General features: G+C 41.9%; 1 protein-coding gene across 2 annotated transcripts in view; it reads right to left on the bottom strand.

The window, feature by feature from the left end:
* Positions 1-6,216: 6,216 nt before the first annotated feature.
* CTNNA1 (catenin alpha 1) overlaps positions 6,217-20,790 on the bottom strand; it is a 179,234-nt gene continuing 164,660 nt past the window's right edge. For both annotated transcript variants that reach the window (XM_090064372.1, XM_090064371.1), the window contains 5 exons: positions 19,510-19,620; positions 18,395-18,576; positions 17,361-17,466; positions 10,943-11,077; positions 6,217-7,432 (listed from right to left, as the gene is read on the bottom strand). In XM_090064372.1, coding sequence (XP_089920498.1) covers positions 7,145-7,432; positions 10,943-11,077; positions 17,361-17,466; positions 18,395-18,576; positions 19,510-19,620 — 822 coding nt within the window. In that variant the 3' untranslated portion in view covers positions 6,217-7,144. The remainder of the gene's footprint in view (positions 7,433-10,942; positions 11,078-17,360; positions 17,467-18,394; positions 18,577-19,509; positions 19,621-20,790) is intronic.

Genomic DNA, 20,790 nt, shown 5'->3' with positions numbered 1-20,790 from the left:
AAAAAAAGTCTGAGTCTGGGGCTTCCAAACTTCTTACCATATGGTGTAGAGTGAAACAGAGTACCCCCCATTGTGATACAATTGTTTTAGGCTCTCTGGAATAGCTCTATCTTCACATCACCAGTTTGAGATAAATTTGCTTCATAGAAAAAATTCACACTGCTTTAGGATTTGAGAGACACAAGAAACAGATGAAACAAACAGTGACAATGAAGGAAGGAATCAGCCTCTCTCTGATGCATATAGTGAGGAGTGTAGGGCTTTGCTGTGCACCTTTAAGAGTGATAGACCTCTCAGGGATGTGTGTGGCTTTTAGCATAGCAGCCATGACAGCTATTGTACTTGTGCAAGATCTTTGCTATCAGTCACTGCAGGTGCATGGCTCTCTGCCTCTAACCAAGTTCCAACACTGGATTTGCTGTAGGGAACTGGCCCATTTGGGCATGCTTCCACCTACTCCAGGGACATTGCTCTGTGGCTCATTCAACAAGCTACTGCTGCAGAATTACTGAGTCTGACTGCGACAATCTGCACGCAAGGTGGAGGGAGGAGCAAGGGTCACGGAAGGGAGAGAAAGGAGTAGGCACATGGCTAGGAGTGCCGAGCTGTGGCTGGGCCAGCTCAGTAACTAAAGGTTGCTGTAGTAAGGTAAAGTGTGGTTTGATCAGAATGCATTCCCTGGGTCATTGCTCAGCAGGAGAATTCACTCTGCATTCAGCCATCATGAGACTTTCAAAAATTAGGTTAATGTTTTCATTTAATTGTATAGGGGCTTTCCTATGGTGGTCTTAAGTTCAACATCAGTGCTTCCATGAAGCCTGTAGCTGCCAACCACTTGTAGGTAACCCTTAACTTGACCCTTGGCACAATCTAACCAAGCCCTGTGAGTTGTGCTGAACCATCCAGTCTGCTCCTTTCTGTCAGCACACCTCTCCCTGCAGTAAAGTACACCTGGAAGTAAATTGCTGGCCACTCACCAGGACACAGAGGCCCCTTGAAGAGGAAGTTTGCTAGCTACAGTTCCACAGTTCCTTGGTCCTGATTCCCAGCCCTTCTTGACTCCATTTTTTGCCTCTAGTGAGAGGCAAAAAACAGACCTCAGTTAAGTGGGTCTGTCCACAGATCTGCACCAGGTTAAGCGTGTTTACAAGTGGCCATTATATGAGCTTAACTAATTCACCTGAAACTTAATTCAGTTTAAGCCAATTTACATGCAACCACACAGATGGAGGTTTGCACTGGTTGAAAACAGATCTTTAAGGTAGCAGATTTGTGATTTGACAAGGATTATTAAGGGAACAGTGTCTGGAGAAGAGCATGGGATTCATAACAGAAATGTTTTGCTAATATCTACAAGGGATAAAAACTGAAAAATCAGACTTAGTATATTATGAAATCAAATTCTCTCTCTAGCTAAACAAGGTTGGTTTTCTGCTCTGCAAGCTGAAGAGGACACTTTACTAAACAGGTCAATTAAATAAGTTATGTCTATTAAATATTTATCTGTATGTACGTTTTGTCCATAAATCTCAAAGCAATTTTCAGAGAGGAACCATCATTATCCTGGCTGTCAGTGAGGAGCGTGGGTTTGATAAACCCCAGGAGAGTTGATTGAAACGGGACTATTGAGAGCTGCAATTACCCGCAATGGCATTTGCTGGGTTCCTACTCCCAATTCGATTAGATGCATCACCAAATTTCCACACTTCTCTGTCCTGTTACTCACACACCAAGGGCCAGATCCATTACAGGAACTGGATACCGAGTCTTGAGTCCAGAACCCCATTTCTCTTCAAAAAAGGGAAGAGGGAGGACCCAGGTAATATAGGCCAATCAGCCTAGCTTCTATCCCGGGGAAGATCCTAGAAAAATGTATCAAGGAGTATGTGCGCGACGGGCTTGCAGAAGGTAGGATTCTGAACAACCCAGCATGGCTTCGGCATGGGTAGGTCTCCGCTTACCAACCTCATCTCCTTTTATGATCAGGTAACTCGCCACCTGGATAAGGGAGAGGAGGTTTACATTGTGTACCTAGACTTCCGAAAGGCCTTTGATCTGGTATCCCATGATATTCTTGTGAGAAGACTGGAAGACTGCGGACTCAACAGTGAGACAGTTAGGTGGGTAGGGAGCTGGTTGCGGGGTAGGACCCAGAGAGGTCTCATGTGTCATCCTGACGAGAAGTGGACAGTGGTGTCCCTTGGGGGGCAGTGCTTGGTCCAGTGCTTTTCAACATCTTTATCAATGATTTGGATGCTGGGGGTGAAGAGCTCACTGGCCAAGTTTGTGGATGACACCAAGTTATGGGGAAGCATGGTCGTGCTTGAAGATAGGATGCAGATACAGGCAGATCTAGACAGGCTAGCAAGTTGGGCAGATCAGAATCAAATGAAGTTCAACGTTGAGAAATGTAAAGTGCTCCATCGGGACAGAAACCCCCCTACAGGCTTGGTAACACCAAACTGACCAGCACTACAAATGAAAGGGACCTGGGAGTAGTAATAGACCACAGTATGAATATGAGCCTGCAGTGCGACGCTATAGCTAACAGGGCAAATAATACCCTGGCATGCTCCAATCAATGCATTTCCAGCGAAACTAGAGAAGTGATTCTTCCACTCTGATCAGCATTGGTGAGACAGCAGCTTCAGTACTGCATCCAGTTCTGTGTGCCACTTTAACAAGGATGTGGTAAACCTTGTGAGTCCAGAGAAGGGCCACACCTATGACCAGAGACTTGCACAGCAAGCCATATGAGGGAAAGCTGAGGGACCTGGGACTCTTCAGCCTGAAAAAGAGAACACTGAGAGGGGACTTGATAGCAGCTTACTGTTACATCAGCGGCATACATCAAGGATGTAGGTGAACAACTGTCCACCAGGGCACCCTTGGGGGTAACCAGGAGTAATGGCCATAAACTCCTGGAAACACCTTTAGGCTCAAAATTAAAAAACTTCTCCACAGCCAGGGTGTCCAGACTGTGGAACAGGCTCCCTCCAGAGGTGGTGCAATCGCCTACCCTAGAAATCTTTAAGAGGAGACTGGACGGTCACCTTGCTGGGGTCACTTGACCCGAGTTGTCTTTCCTGCCTGGTGCAGGGGGCTGGACCCGATGATCTTCTGAGGTCCCTTCCAGCCTTGCAATCTGTGAATTAAGCCCCCTATGAAGTGGGGGCACCTTATACAGGATATTAGGAAAGTTAGGCACCTTTGAATGGGATCCAAAACAGGAAGCAAGCTGAGCAAGGTGTGCTCCAGCTCAGCCTAGGAAACAGTGCCCAGTCAGTGGGAAATGATCAGGACAGTCCCACCCTGTGAGCACCTCATGTAGGACTGCAGGCAGGTGCCAACATCCCCTCAGGACCCACAGCTTTGCACCCGCTCCTGAAGGTAGGTGCCTACACATCCTGTCTTTTAAAAGCAGAGCAGGGCTCACATTTAAAACAGTGTAGCTAAAGAGGAAGGGGTGGTGATGGCGTGCCTCAAGAACTGCATGACTGGAGAATGAAGCAAGCTCAACTCTTTTTCAGCCTCAGAAGATTCAAATCCAGCCCTTGCCCCACATGACTGCTCCAACCACCAGGCCACTCTTGTAGCTGGGGCAGTTGCACCTTCCCCCAAGGGAAGCTGTGCAAGCAACATGAGTCGCTAGGGCACAGCAAGCACAAGAGGACTCTGCATGGCAGGGAGGTGAATCCTGGGCTCCAGTCCTTCCTCCCACGCAGTAATTTAAATGAGACAGGCCTGAACTGTTCAGCCGTGTTTGGACTGGGACGGTTCCACACATGTAGAAAATTCAAAGCACTGAGCTTTTCAGTGCTGATCAGTAAGATGCCTGTGGAGGTTCAGTGCCTCTAGAGTGAAGTAGCAGCCAAGTGGGGCTTTTCTGGATTGCAGTCTTGGGGTTCAGCACAGAAGCCCTGCCCAAGCCCTTTAATGAATCTGTCCCTTGTTCTTCTTTTCAAGTTATCTACCTCTTCCCTGCGAGGGGGAGTCTTTGCCCTCAAAGCATTTCTTGAATCCACACTAGGCCTTTCTGTACGATGGACTAAAATCACAACAGCATCCTAAATTGGCTTTGTGGTATCTGATTTGGGGTTTTCAAATTATACTTTAATCAGCTAGTGCTATTTTAATGTCTGCTGTCTGAATACCTTATATATTCTGTGCACAATATACAATAGCCAGTCAGCTTTTAGAGACTCTTACTTTATCATTGTGTCTCTAAGGTATAGCTTGTGTAACTAAACTTTTCTTTTTTTTTTTTTGGCTTAGGGCAGAAAACCTTTAAACCAAGGGCTGGCAAAATATGGCCTGCCAACTGACTGGATCCAGCCTGCGGCTGCCCCCATGGCATTTCTGCATGGGGCCAAGTCCTGCCCATGGTAACCCATGTTGTGCTCCTGCCTGTACCTGCTGACAGCCCCAGACCAGGCCAGCGTGCACAACTTCCCAAGCAAGGCTGCAGCCACCCAGGTACTGCTCGGCTCCCCCCTGCCTCCAGCCACTGCTCCTTCTCTTGTCCTCGCTGTGCTGCTGCAGGAGGGGCAAAGGAAGGTGGGGAGACATGGAGCAGCAGCCAGGCAACTCGAGCCCCAGCATGTGGTGCAGTGAAGCAGGGGCAGCATGAGGAACAGCCACTGGAGGCAGCGAGAGTCGAGCAGTACCTGGGCAGCAGCAAGAGCAGCCCTGCTAGGAGGGGGCTGGGGCAGTGGCAACAGGGACAGGCTTCTCTGGACGGGAGTGGGCAGGGCTTGGCCCCATGTGGAGCGCTGCAGGGGCAACCACAGGCTGGACTGGGGATTGCGGGGAGGGGAGTGGACTACATTTGCAGTGCACCATCCCAGTGAGCTCTGCTGCATGTGTCCCCCAGCCAGCTCCTGGGACCTAGCACGCAAGCAGCTCCTCACACATGTGCACTCCCCACTCAATATACAAGAGTTAGACCTCATTTTGAGCTATTATGCAAATTGCCCCTATATACACTACTCAAGAAACCATAAAAATCAGGACATTTTTAAAAATAAAATTGTTACAGTAGATTTTTTTTTAGTGTACGATTTGTTTTTTAATCTATGATTTGTTAAACTGATACCTTCTGAATGTTTTTATATGCGCAGTGCTCAACAGCTCACCAAAACCTGTGAAGTGGCCCTCCAGCTGAAATAATTGCCCACCACTGCTTTAAACCCCGCCTGCTTTTTTTTTTAAACATGTGCAGCAAATCTATTTCAATAAACCTTTAAAGCGAATGCCTCTAGCGTGCTGAGTCATCTTCTAAGTCAGTGATTCTCAACCAGGGTGCCACCAGAGCCTTTGAAGAGTTTGGAGATGTGAGGAGATAAGTATAAGCGCAGGTTCCAAATTGGCCTTGCCTGGGCCCGCTGCAAGGAGGCAAGCACTATAATATAGAAATTAGTTTTTGAAATTGGGTGCTACTCAATTCACAAAAGTTATAGAGGGGTTCCTTGAGTCCAAAAAAGTCAAAAAAATCACTGTTCTAAACAAATCTGTTTTACTTGTAGTATATCTATACACACAGTACATTGCATAGAATGGCACAGAAGTTTTTATATGTAATACAGATTAGAGTATATGACTTATATTCAAAAGTCCAGGATGCTGGAAAACAGGTAATAAATTCACCAAATTATCTTTAGATTGATTTAGATGTTTAATCCTGATCAGCATTTTTCATGCTATGGTAGCAATAATTTTTTAATGTATTTATATAACAAGACTTTTTTAAAAAGGTGTTGTATTTATTACTAAGCTGGTGAAGGTAAAATCAAGCTCAGCTTTAATACAGTGGAGATTGGCTCTACAATTAAGCAACTGTTAAAAAATGTTTAAATATAGAACGTGTCATTCTGTTTCTAAACTGTACTTTATAAAACAGCCAACAGAACCTTGATCTATACCATCGGAGGGTTTGGGGTTTTTTTAAATCCCAGGCTTTATTTGTAAGTGTAAAAAAAACCTTCTGAAATTCATAAAATTTAAGAAAGACAGCAAAATTATACCTTGTAGCCATGGTTATCACAAATAATGTAAAATCTAAATTGTAGCATGAATAAACACTATTTTCTGGGTTTCTTTGCAAGCCCAAGGCAGGATGCACAGCAATTATTAGAAATGAGTACAATGATGAATTTGCATTTGAACGCTGGGAGGAAAAATAAAAACGCTACATTTACAGCACGACAACACACCGGCTGGTAAAAGCAACTTTATTAGTGTCCTACGGCAAAGTACATTAGTAATTTGTAACCAAGCATTAAAATTCTTGTCTTGTCTCATGAAAAAAGTAATCAGTTTTCTTTAAGATGCCTTATATTTTACTGGTTTTCTGATGGGTTGTCCTCCTGCAGAGACATACATGAAAATCTTCATGAAAGGCCTATTGCTAAATAACTGTAAAATCCTCTACACACAAAATTTGTGTGGGTCTAACTCATCACTTTCTGTGATGAGCTCAACTACCCACAGCTAAAGTAGTGTCTCAGAAAATAGCAATCCATAACAAATGCATTGAGCAGCTCTACTCCAAGTACAAGAAAAAGAAAACAAAAACTAACTCAGCCAAGTAAGGAAAGTGCGCTGCAACTTTTCCAGATGTCTTTCTATACTCTCCAAGCAGCACAGCTAGCACCTACTCCCCTCAATCACTAACATACGAAACTTAACTTCTACCCAGCCCAAGAATGACTGTAGTGTAATACATAGAACTGTAATTTATTTCATTCTTTTTCTGAGTGATGCAGTTTATTTTTCCTCTTGTTCACAAGGCAAAACTCATCATTGTAAAATGTAACATGATCCAAATAATAAAACTACTGATTAGTGTTACTGTAAGATTCTCTTTGGTTATAGAACATTTTATTTAAGTAGGGCCATACAAAATAATTGTCAGCTAGAAAGATGCCCCTGAAATCTAAAAGCAACCTAAAATTAACACAACTGCAGGGTGAAGTAATAGTGATAGCATTTATAAATTTGACTAATTTCCCCTTGTAATCTAAACAGTTATCAAAATTATATTAAGTCAATACATTTTAATGAATAGTAAACTTTTGAAATCCTTAGAATATTAAAAGTAAAGTTCTGGAATAGCAGTAGTGGAACAAAAGGAAAAGCCTCCTCTTTAAATACTCTCCATAGCTTTGAATTCACTGAGAGCCTGCACTGGATTCACATGCTTCTTCTGAGATGCTCTTTTGATTTTGGTTTGAGTTTCATCCTGTTTCTCTCTCTTAACCAGAGGTTTCTTCTCTGGAGCCTTCATTTTCCAAGAGACTGCAGGCAGATTCAGAGAAGCCATTCCTTGGGACTTCTGGTATTTAGTGGATGCCACGTAGGAAGCCTTCACAGTTTGCACCACAGCATTCATCAGGTTCTTGGCTGCTTGGATCAAAGACATAGCGCTGTCCACCTGTAACAAACAACATCCAGCATTGGTGTGCTGTGCACCATAAAAACTGAACACGGACGAGAGGTTTCAAGAGGCTTTGTGGCTCCGAATATGTCCTTTAATAAAGGGCAATGTAAACATTTATCTTTTTGCAACACTAACTGACATTACCAGGGCACAAAATGTGATGCTGTATTTTCTGACACTTGGTGAGAAAGTGATTCATGCCACTAGAACAATGAGCAGCATGTGTATACACCAAGTGGTCTCTGCCATAATTACGGCAATGTAAAAGATCTGTATTAAATTGTTTCCTCCTACAGCTGTTGTAACTACCCAATGATAGAAGCTTCCATTTTAATTAAATTATCAAAGCCATGGTAATATCTTAATCACTGATAAGTAAATACTGTAACCCCACTAGTCTAGTAAATTGCATTGAAGACAGATACCATTAAATAGCTTCAGCCAATACTGAAATCCTTTCTGAGGTTATCCTCTGAATGCAAGCAAGATTAAAGCAAAAAAGCTATGTTAGAGGAAACATCCATCTCAAAACAAGGACCATACCATACTTGGCAATCTGAACTTGCCTCTAAGGGTGCAGCTCCCCACACAGGTTACTTGGCAGGAGTCAGAAGGCCACACCCAATTTGCATAAAATGGAGCATATTGTCATCTGTCCTCTCAGAGAGGTGTGATATGCAGAGCCCAGAGCCCAGCATGCAGCACTCCTGACCGCACAGGCATGGACTGAAGGGGCTCCAGCCCATGAATTCTGTTGGATAGTTGCCCCCACACTGGCAAGCATTCATAGGCTGCACTTGGTCACCCTCCATCTGTAGCTTACCTCTGGCAAAGGTTTTAAAAAGAAAAGCTCAGGAAAGGAAAGCAGCTCAGCTTCTCTGTTGCTCATGAAAAACTGGGCAAAAATTCGCCAGTCGTGTGCATCAATGCACACCAAGAACACAGAATCTTGTTTAAATATTGACTTAATCCTCCTTGGTTTCCATATACAAGTGGGAGTCTCCCTTGCACCAAACACTGTGGGTTGCGCTTCTGTGCTATTACAGCTTTAACTTATGTTTTAAAACAAAACACTTTTAGGTCTAATTTAGTGTTCTGAGTGTTTGCATAGTATGACAAGAACAACTGCTATATTCTATCAAGAGTTCACATGCATGAAGCCACAGGCAAACTAACAGTCTGATTGATAGGGAGACTTAGAACAGGCTGCACACCACTTAATCCCAATGTCTAGGACCCTATTAAATCAAGGACTGCTAAAGACCTTATAACATTTCTGTTCTAAGTAGAAGCCTGTGTAGCACATTGCTTCTTGGTAGCCCGCTGCACTGATAAACTGTATGCTAGGGCTGTGCAAAGCTTTGGTAGTCGATTTGATTTGGAGGAGATTCTGCCCGATTCGGGGACTGAAACTCCGAATCTGAATCAAATTGGGAGACCAGTTGAAAGACTGGAATCGATTTAAAGCCATACACTAAACAGGCAGCTGACACAGCTGCCTCCAGCTGGTAAGCCTGTTGTGGTTGGGGGGTGTGGGATGCAGTCACAGCAGTGCTGGGAGTGGGGGCTATGCCCTGTTGCCACTTGCTCAGCCAAGGCAGGGGGGCAAGGGAGGGGGCGGGCAGCATGTGGGTGCAGTTTGCTCTGGGCAGAAGGCGGCAAGTGGCAGCAGGGCACAGACCTGCTCCCAGCACTGCCGCGTTTGCATCCCATGCCCCTCATGCCAGCTGGGTAAATGCATGCTCTCCAGTGGTCCCAGAAGTGGACTGGAAGTATTTCTAGTCCACTTCTGGGTTCCCCACTGAGTGTGCAGGGGCTCCCCGCCCTGTGCTCCTGTGGGACGCTTCATCTGCCCCAGCATTGCAGCATTCATGAGCTGCGCCTGGTACCTCAAGGTATGTAGAAAAGATATTTAAAGCTGTGTCTATGGCTGAATCACTCGTTCTCCAAATCGGCATCGAATCTTTAGATTCGGAGTCAGCCAAATCGACTTGGGGGCAGTGATCCGAATCAACCAATCGAATCACCGTCTCCGACTTCAGTCAAATCTGAAACTAATATGGCCCCTTTCACACAGCCCTAATATCCAGCAGGCAACTTCATCAAGTAATCTCATGACAGGGCCCAACAGTGCTGGAAATGTTTAGCCAACTTCTTATCCACATTAGATAGATGACAATAAGGAGTTTGTTTGTACTGAAGATGCTAGTTTACTGATATGAACTAATTTATGGCAGAAGGCTATGTAAATTATAAAGGAATTTTGTAATCACTGTAGAACCTGAGGGCACATTATTGTGTTATGATACATCTTGTAATGTGACAGCACAATGCCTTTAGACTTACAGACAATAGGACACCCAGGCATACAACAGAGACGCACGACACCACATGTTCTGTAGCACCTTATTGCTCAGTTCCTCACTGCTGGCAGTTTGAGTGTGGTCTGCTGCCAAGAGTGGGAAGTGTAGCAGAGAAACCCATCTCTGTCATGAAGATGTTAAGTTTCTTAAAGAAGCATGTTATACCCTAGCTGTGGTCTTATGCAGTGTCATTTTGCTCAGCTCTCTATCATGTAATCCTTAGTCCAATGTTCTATCCAGCAACCACTTGACAAGGCAAAAGACAGCAAAGTGAAAAACTGCACAGTACAGGGAACAACTCAGAAAGAAGATCAGAACTACGAGTTACTAATCCCTACATTAACTTGCCCTCCACCTTGCATCATAGCAGGAGTCGAATGAAGGCACAAATGACCTATTAGAATATACCTGGCTATAGTAAATACATGCTTGGGAAAAGAAAATCGGGAAGTTTGCTTCATTTCCCTCCCACATAATCTGCATCATGAAGATTCCTCTCAGCCAGAAGAATTCTGTGAAGTACCAGGAACACAGGAGCATGCTTTCTGAACTGATAGCTAGGCTAACGAATGAGGCTGGCCCTAGGCAACTTTCAGCTGTCACAAAGTAACAGAGCAACTAAAATAAAACCTTGGAACTCTTCAGGGCATGGTTATTTTGAAATATTGACATCCCCGGAGAATTACAGACCAACTGGCCAAAATGTACAGTCTGTATAAAGACAAGAGGTAGGTTAAGAACTTCACATAATATTATGTTGATTAAAACAATTTAGTCCCATTAAGGTTAAAACAAAATACCCCATGAAAAACAGAACACTATAAAAAGGTAGTGTTACTTTTTGTTAAGCGTTATTGTTTAGTAAAGTAGTGCAAAAAAACCTAAACAACCCCCCCCCCCTCCAATCCTGAAGATTTTTATTTCAACAGAGTTCCTTTTAGAAAAACAGTGTTAAGACACCAATTCTGCCTTCAAGTGCTATAAAATCTGCCAGCATTACAGGTTTGGACACAGGTCCACAAGCTTTTTTTCCCCCTGTACATAAAAGTCTACAAGTTTTAATACAACAAATCCAAACAGAGAAAATTGTTCAAGTTGCAAAGAACAAACATGAAATGGGAAAGACAGCTGACTTACGTACCCCAGAGACAACCAGTTCTCCTCCGAGATTTTGAACTTCTGCCTTAACTTTGCTGCAGATATTCAGCTGATGGCAGTATAATGCAATTCGCTGTAGGTAGGCTAGAAGATCCTGTTTGCAAGCAGAATCTGGGCACTGACAATAGAAAAAAAATTACTTCAGAATGCTGAAAAAAATCAGAATAGCAGTCATTAAAGATCAACTGTTGGGATATTATGAAATTCAAAGAAAGCTTAAATTGTTCAGCTATGGTCCATCATAAAGAATATATATTTGCTTGTACGGACAAGTAATGAAAACAACACAGGATGGTGCAGTGATGAATGGCCATTACCCATCTGGATTACTTCTAAATGACAGTTCTCAAAAACGGCATGCATTTGAGTTCAAGCCCCATATTTAAATCCTGTAAACAAGGAACAAAGCTTGTACTAATAACCTGTGAAGCCTAGCATCTGTAAAATGCTGATGCTGTAGAATAAGATACAGAGAAGTGCACACAGTGGTCAGTACGTTGTGCCATTCAAGGGGTAGCAGCAGAAGATGCTTTTGGGTTTCCATCTGCTGTGCAATTCTAGGGAAGTTCTCACCTGTGTATCAGTTTTGCTAATTATAACAGGTACCTTTGCATATCATGCAGGACACTGAAACTTTCTTTGTGAAGTCTTGGGACACATAGCACCTTGCATCCCAGGATCTCAAATTATAGCAACTCATCAAATGTCCGTGCATCAGATTCATTTACTCTTCATAGTTCCATAGTTTGCAGGGTGGGAAGGGACCTGAGCAGATCATCAGGTCCGACCCCCTGCCATGGCAGGAAAGAGTACTGGGGTCAAACGACCCCAGCAAGGTGTACATCTAGTCTCCTCTTAAAGGAGCCAGCACCACTTCTCTTGGAAGTTGGTTCCAGATCCTAGCCGCCCTGACCGTGAAGCAGCACCTCCTGATGTCTAATCTGAATTTACCCTCTGCCAGCTTGTGACCGTTATTCCTGGTCACTCCTGGTAGTGCTCGGTGGAACAGGGACTTCCCCAATGCCTGCTGGTCCCTTCTGACTAGTTTGTAATTTTCACGAATGTACCTTGCATTAATGAATAGTGATAAACTAATTCTATAACTCTTCTTGAATACTATTTCAAACTGGCCCGAGATTGTGGCTCATGCCTTATGTCAGTGTGGCAGCAAGATGAAGTGCTGGTGTGTCCGGGAACACCCAGATCTGATAGATTTAAAGAAGTTAGCTGTAAAATGGATACTTTGTAGTTACTGGAGACTGTACTGTACTGCAGTTGGGCTCAGATATGGTGGAGGCAGGAAATAAAAAGAAAACCCTCCCCTGTCCAAACAACTTCTAAACAGGATTAACCTTGAACTGTTAGTGTAATGTGGAAAGCACTGGCAGAGCCAACTTGCGTGGCAATCAGTCAAAATTCAAAATGAGCTTTGTGAACACAAGCCGAAAAGGTTGCATGTGATTTCTTGCTAAAAATCATCTGATTGATACCATGGCTAAGCAGCCCAAACTTTGGTTTGCTATGACAGAACTCCAAGGAATAAGTTAGGATAGAGAACTCAAATTCATTGTCTCTTCCTTCCCAGGCTAGGACATCTTTCCTCAGGCCAGACTGTGTCTTATCTGGAGATCCTACTCTGTGAGCAGACTGCTTAAGTGAGAGCCTATGAGCAACACTCACAACTGTAATGACAAAAGTAAGGATTTCTGGCATGCTACCAAAAAGACACAGTCATATGAGAGAGAGGCATTTGACAGATTTAGCCAAACCTGAAGGGATGTCTGAGGCCATCCTCCTCTAACCCCAGAAGGTGGTCACACATTTTTAAATGAAAGGAAAGCATAGGGGTGCTGCTACCTTGCTGTTCACATCTTGTGGGGAACAAGGTTTGTGGTCACTTAGTACTTAAGCTAAAAGACTAGAGAGCAGTGTAAAAAATTCACAGAATGGCTGGAAAGTTGGCTGAAAAGCTGATGAAGAGCTGAAATAATCATTTTTTTGAATGTCTGCCAAAATGTCTTCCATCTTCCAAACAGCTCAGTTGACAAGGACAAGTGAATGAACTGCACAACAGCAGATTTATTTCAGTGTTGACAAATGCAAAATATTGCACATTGGAAGGAATGATATGAACTGCTCTGACACTTTACTTGATTGTACATGCACTGAAACCACTCAGAAAATAGACATTGGCCTCTCTGTGGACAACTCAATGAATGAGGGCTGCTACATATTCAGCAGCAGTCAAGACAACAAATGCCAAGATGAGTAAGGAATAGGACCGATGGGTTGATTCCACCACATATATCAATAGAACATCAGTGGCAAAACCATGTTGCATTTTAGTAACACAGTTACTCAACGAGAAATGGGAAGCTTAGATCAGTGACTTTGTTGAGGAAAAGACAACGTACCAGATAAGGAATGTCAGTGAGTAGATGCTCTGGGTAATTCTGTTGAATCTTCACTATGGTATTAAGTAGGCCTGTGTGAATAGGGAAGTATTTGATTCAATTAGGCTTAATCGGCTTCAAAAGATTTGGAGCTGATTTGGAGAGATTTGGTGATTCGGCCATAGGCTATAATGGGGAATCACTGAAATACCTATAACTGTCATTTTTTGGCAGATTTGGATGAAAACAGCAGGGATGGTAGCCCCTTCTGAGGGTGTGAAGTCTACCACGTTTCAAGGATATAGGTGCAGGGGTTTCTGGGAAACTGCACCTCAAACTGCCAAAAGCAAAACTCATGTCACTTGTGTATGTTAAGGCAGATTTGGATGAAAACAGCAGTGACCTTCCTGGTGTTGGTTAGATCTCTGCCCGCCCACCTGCTTCTGGGCCAGCCACCTGCCCTTCTTTTGCTCAGGCAGAAACAGCTCACAAACAGGGAAAGAAAGGCAGCAGACAGAGGCTTAATATGTTGTTTCTACGTCCCACCCCCAGAGCACTGGAAGGGGACTCAGGGAAAGATCACAGTCACTGGCCAGCTACACATGTCAGTCTTTCCTCCCCTGCTCCCCCTCCTTCTTAGTTTGTTCCCCTGAAAGCCTGCCTTCCGAATCTCCACATCTCCAAATCATTTCCCGAATTAATTTGGAGACTCTGAATCAATTCATAGGGTTTTTTCGGTCTTCCCATTTGATTCACAGATTTGGCCTCTGAATTGGGCTGAATCTTCTCTGAGTCCAATTGGTGAGCGAAGCTTTGCACACCCTTAGTATCAACTACTGTCCAGTACACAGTCTCTGGTTAGCTGGCACACTTATTTACTTTAGCATAGTTCCAATCAAGGAGGTTCCCATCACCAAATTGATCAAGTATGATCATGTCACTTGTACTTATCAGTTAGTTCCTAATAGTTCATAACTGGAAAACTTGCTGTGGCACTGAGAAAAGCTCAACCAAACTGGCTGTTAAAATTCAGGATAACTCATCATACAGACTGACAACTGGAGAAAATACACATGCAGAGAAAAAGAGGAGCCATCCTTTTTCTTTAATGAAAAGAAAAAACAACACCAAGTGAATGCTCCAAATGGAATTTGCTTATTAACAGAACAAAATCAATAGCCTCAAGCTGGCAGGAAAAGGAACTTACTTTTTTAGAATAATACCCCCAACTGAGACTCTAAATATTATTGTAATTAGTTTGTAGGTTAAACCATAATGCTGTGCCAGTGACCCAGAGACAAAGTCACTGCATGAAGAGCAGCTGGCTTTTTCACTCTATTTATGGAACCTGTAAAGAACATTTAGTAGGAAGCATTTATTGCTGCAGGATAACAATATGGTCCTGGACAGCACCTGTCAAATGAGAAAGTGGTAAACCTATATTACAGTATATTTTCCCCTAAGTAGCCTGTATATTGTCTGAGCATTAGGAAGGGTCACTGTGGATGCTAGAAGTTACTGCAGCATTTTATTGGAAAACTGGAGCAATGCGTAAACTTCTCAACCAGTTCATTTGGATTTCACATACAACCTTTTAAGAGCTGCAATTGATGTACAACTTACAACTATCAAAGAGAGGAAGCGAAGGAAATACTGTCAGTGCCTTTTAAGTGTTCCAGCATAGACAGAGGAACAAATTTTATTGAGAGTCCCCGTCTTGCTGCAATCACTTCTAGTTTTGTGGTATTCATATCTTCCTAATAATTCCCCCCATTTAAAAAAGCAGCCTGCTATTGTAAGTGAAAGATGGAATACCTTTGGGAAAATTTGAAAGCTGATGGCTAGACACTTTTCAACCTACTTGAAATATCTCAGATAATAGCTTTTATGGCTTCAAAGGAAATGTGTTATAAAACTACCTGACAGAAGGAGTTAGGATTTCCTGACACACTTACATGAGGGGTCACAATTCACCTGGTGTCATGTGGTTAACAGAACATGGGAATGCTTCCTTTTGTTCAGTTGGTGAATCTGGTAAAGGAAGGTATTAATACCCCCTTCCAGGTCTTCTGTAACTTAAATAATTCTACACTGAACAGGCTACTTCATGTTTCTAGGAGGACATAAGCATGCCCAATGAAATATAAAGCTGAAAGCTTTGGAAGAAGAATGCAGGATTTAGAAAAAATATATATTGCCAAAATGATGAAGTGGCTCATCTCCCCAACCTCTGTGGCTATTCTCTTGAAGAAAAGCAGCAACCAAGGATTTTTCCTCTAATAAAAGTAACCCAATATATATCTGAAGTTTTGTGGTATGCTTTTGTGTGAACAGAGATGAAATTCCATTACACTCAGGACCTGTATCTAGGATGCAGTTGTCAGACTACGTAGTAATACAGGACTTGAGCCAGGCCTCACAACACATCTCAGAGCAAACTGTTTCTGGAATACTGCCTTACTTTCCTGAAGAGACAGCATCTCCTGATGCTTCAAAGACTCGTTTGATGTCATAATTCCACCCACTGCTGATAGAAACTGGAATAAGAAATACTCACAGGAAACAACCTCTCTACCATCACACCCCTGAGTTGTTTAATAAATTAAGTTTAGCACAGCTGTCCCTGGAAACCAGATGAAACATTAAGGAACTCTTCATTTATTTTAAATCTTAATGAAATATGCCTGCTTTTCAACTTCCTGCTATGTATTCATGTTCAGAAGACCACTGAAAAAAATTAGTCAGAGCTGTACAAATTCACATTTGCTAATGGTAAACCTCAAACCTGACCTTCCTGTATCTTGGGACCCCTTCTGAGCAGTGACTGTTATGACCATCTGTGGAAGTTTCTCTAGTGCTGGGATGTCTAACAGATGGCTTGTGAGGGGTTAATTAGTGGCCCCAAACTCCCCCTCAGCCACTACTGCCTATCACTCCAATTGCAGCAGCAGCAGGGTCTCCAGTCTCTCCCTCCCACCTCTAGCTTCTGAATCCTGGCCTCCATTCCAGGGTGTAGGGTGGAATGGCACAGCCTACAGTGCACCAGGGCACTGGGAGGGAAGGGGTGATCAGGGGGCTGCCTGTGTCTGCACAGCACGTGGCCCCTGGGCCACTTAGAAATTCAACAGTCCTGCTCTAGGTATCACTTTGAGTGTGAACTTGGACTTGAGATAAGTTTGTGTTGAGCAAAAGTGTTTTAAAACCAGAGCTGAATAGGATAGACAGATATATCAGACAGTCAGCCCTGAGAGGTCTTTGTGATTCTTTGATAAGAACCTTAAAGGCTTAAAGCATTTTTATTATGTTCGTTATTGTGATGTGGGTGCCTTAAATGGAGATGGCACAAATAGTACATTGTTCCTTAAGCAACTTAATCAGGCTACAGCCCGATAACCCATTGTCACATACTATGCTGACACAGCAGGAGTGAGGGGTATTTCCCTTTGGATAACATGAAAACTAGTTCTATCCAGACATGCAGAAGAGATGTTGGAGATCTCATGATACAATTCCAAGTGGTAACTTCACCCTCAAACGCTGCCCCACAAAAAAAAAAAAAATTAAAATCAAGAACATGTCTGACCTATTGCTAGGAGCATAATGACTGTGTTGCCTACACAGTCCCATCACTGCTTTAGCAAGGCACTCAGGGATATCCTGAGTATGACAAAAGCTATATAAAAACCAGATTCTATTCTATTCTGCTTATTTAAGGAAACTGACCTAGATACTGCATAACATGAAGCAAAGCAAGTGTGTAGCTACTGTGCAAGTTGGAAGTCCTAAATTTAAATCACTGAACAATTTTTGCTGCATGTGTTGTGGGTTGTAGATTGTGTTGATGAGCAATGGAGAAATTGAAAACATGATCAAAAGAGTTTTTCAGCAAATAATTCTAAAAATTAGATAATGTACATCAAAACCAAGCTTTTTTGGATCCAAACTAGGAAAGATGCCTTATTACGCCTAATTTATATTGGACGCTTACTGAGATGAATTAGAACTTACATGGTCAGCAATTGTACGTCCCAGCTTGTCCATCCTCGATCCAGCCTCTGCAATTTTCTTGGCTGCACTAATTACATCTGAAGTATTTTTTAGTGGACCTTTACCTCTGTTAAAAACAAACAAACAAAACACAGAGCAAAGAAGAGTTTACCTTCTGGTACTGCATACCTCATTGTGTTTGTTTCTTTTTCATTCTGTGTATTGTTGCTGAACAGACTCCTTAAGTAAATTGTACTTGCTTGGGTAAGGTGTACCTCTACAATAAAAGCAAGCAGCTCATGGGGAATCATTAAAAATACTTATATAATTCTCTCATTTTTAAGTCATATAGTATTGATGAGTTTACAAAGCTTTAGGCATCAACTTTATAAAGGGCTTGTTGTATGAAAAAAAAGATTACTTTCATTAAATTACTTTTACCTACTGTTTCAAAAACGAATACAGAAGATTATAGAAGGTAACATTTCAGAAGTCAGAAAATCATGCTGCAGCTACCTTCTTTTGAATGCTTTATCAAGTGCTAAGAAAGCACTTGGTGAATAAACCTTTAAAGTTAACTGAAAATGCAATAAGGTGTTTCAAGATTGATAACAATAATCCAAACTAACACCATTTTTGCAACACTTCAGACCCCACAGAGGTAGGTGCTGTACAAACAGAACAGAAATTATTTGTTCTTTGGGGTGGGGACTAATACAAGGGAACAGATGGATACAGAGTGGGGATAGGAGGGAGAATTCAAGGAACAATGACAGGTGGTAGTTACAGCACATCTGCAGATTAGCTAAATCAATTTTACTGTGTGGGCACTGTGTGACAATTTGTCAATTTGTTCTACGACAGCTACACAGGCAAATCTGTTACAGGCAAACTAAAGCTGTAAGGAAGGCAGGGATTTAAAATGTTTGCACTGACAGTCAGAACTGCATTTGCAATACTGCAATGCATGCAGTACTACTACCAACTACTCAGCCAATAAATGCCCTTAAACAAGTTAATATGTTTACAAGATTACATAGATGAAAAAAGCTCACCTGGTGAAGTCTGTCATTTCCATCATGATCATACACATCTGTTTTGCTAGAACAATAATATCATTTCCACTGTCATCCCATTTTGATACTTCAGCATCTAATTTACTCTTTTCTTCCTGGAAGCTTGCAACTTGCTCAGCAATTTTAGCTTTTTGTTCTTGAGGGAGCTGAGCCATGATAGCCTGAAAAAAAGTGATTGTTCCATACAGCCTTAGTCATTTGTATGGTGGCTTTTTAGAATATTTTCACTAATAACCAATTTAAGTTGTGTAGAAAGGGATTCTACACAACTTTAAGTAGCAAAAAATACAATGATTTGCCATGTAATTCACTGGGCTTGGCTTCAGCAGCTTCAACAGCATTTCAAGCCATGTGAGGCTATAGGTACTATATACAAATTACTATAGCTATGTTTATTTCAAGGTCATTTTTTCAAATTTGCTTTTCACTTCCATGTGCTCAAGCAGAGCAGGGTCTTACAGTAAAGCAGTAAGGGAAGGAGCAGAAGGGGGAAGGTTTTTTTTTTGGGGGGGGGAGAGGGCGGGGGAGAGGGTAGGTAGGTAGACAGCTAAGGGGCTACCTGACCTCCAGATTTATTTCCCCCTTTGTAGCAGTGGGAGGGGGACAAATTAAAGACAAACCTCCAATAAATAGATTCTATACCTGGACAATTATAATCAAACTGATAATTTTTCCATATATAGAATCTAGTTACTGGCAGGGTGAGGGGTAGAAAATCAACTCATAATCAGAGTCATTTTACATTCAAGTAAATATGGTATTTCCTCACTAAAAAAAATCCCACCTCATTAAAAATGGAGGCAGCTATTTTGGATCTGTGATGAAAAAGTTTATCAGCATCCAGAGAATTCTGGCCTTTCACAATGCCCAAAACAAGACAGACTTTTGATACCTTTCAGGTGTAACATTTCACTTAACCTTCTTTTCAGGCAGGTGAAGAGAAGAGATTAATGTCAGTTTTTTTACCTAACATTTTCTAAAAGGGGAAGACACAAGACCAAGCTTCTTAAGTGACAGATTTGAATTGGGTTTCCAGAGCAAGTTAAAGCTTTTCTTCTAAGGAAGGGGATGTAGTGCTTAAATGTTTTCCTTACTCTAGCACTTTGCCCAGCAATAAGCTGATCATCTTCAGTCTGAATACTTGTTCTGCTTCTGACATCAAAGTCTTCAGTCTCAAAGTCAGAATCATCTAATTCTTCAGGAGTCTGAGGGAAGAAAAAACAAGATATAATTCAACATGTCAAAGCTAAGATCAACATAATTGAAATTGCCTCTCAAAACCAACAAAAATACTGTCTTGTGAACTGTTTGATATTAGACAGAGAGAAGAGATGGGATAAATAGAGTGGATTATCTAAGGTTTTCATCTGAAGACAAGTGAGGATTCTCTCTCTCTCTTTTTTCTTTTAACATTTTTTGTTTTTGTTTACATGGCTGCATATGTCAGACTGCTCAAACTGGCAATGTGCACTTATAAAAGGCTGTGTTACATTAAATATGGAATAATGTTAGGAGTGTTGTTCTCAAGGTCTTGGATATCTGAACAAGGTAGCTGCATTAATCAGACAGCAGAATGTACCCTATCTTGTATTAAACTGCTTTATTCAGAGATCCCAAAGATGAAGTCCCATAAAACTTTAAAGCCTGTTTCACAACAGCAGTGGATGCACTTTTTAGAAGTATTAAAAACCAAAGTAGCTGTAGATTTAACAATGGCTACAGTAAACCAAAATTTGCTCTTTGCTTACGGGAAAAGCTTCAGATTTGTAGTTAGTAGGACCAACTTTCATGCTGTAGGCTAAACACAGCTGACCTAATTCCAGCTCACTTAGAGGTTATTTTTACTGCTAGGAGGGTATAGCTAAAACTACAGAAAATTTTTTAACAAGTTTAAACAACATCTGTTAACAGTAAAAATAATACATCTTTGTCTAAGCTGGTACTTTTTCCATGATCATTTTTCATAGCTCAAATTATAAGAAACTTGATAAATGCAAGTTTGTTATGAAAAGGTTTAAAGATCTTAACACACTACTCCAGCCAATCTCTTGCCTACAATTTGCACTTTATAAACGTGTTGATTAGCAAGGATCCTGGTTTTCTCCAATAAAATCCAAAATTTCTGATTAAAACAAATTCCCCCCAGAAGCCCCAAATCCACATTTTTCCATGATTAAAACAAAATGCCACTAGATCTGTGTGGGTGTGTATATGTGTGTGTACACATATGTGCATGCATATGTGTGTACATAGTGGTGTTTCATTTTAATCATGGAAAAATATGGATTTGGGGGTTTGTTTTTGTTTTAAATCAGAACATTTTGGAATTTTTTTTATCACAGAAAACTAGGAGCCATGCTGATCAGCTATCTTGC

This window comes from Crocodylus siamensis, chromosome 10, assembly GCF_052110815.1.
Source record: "Crocodylus siamensis isolate JL-2025a chromosome 10, ASM5211081v1, whole genome shotgun sequence".
NCBI classification, from domain to species: Eukaryota; Metazoa; Chordata; order Crocodylia; family Crocodylidae; genus Crocodylus; species Crocodylus siamensis.
Note: the sequence above shows the minus strand (reverse complement) of the source record. Positions and strands in the feature narration are given on the sequence as shown.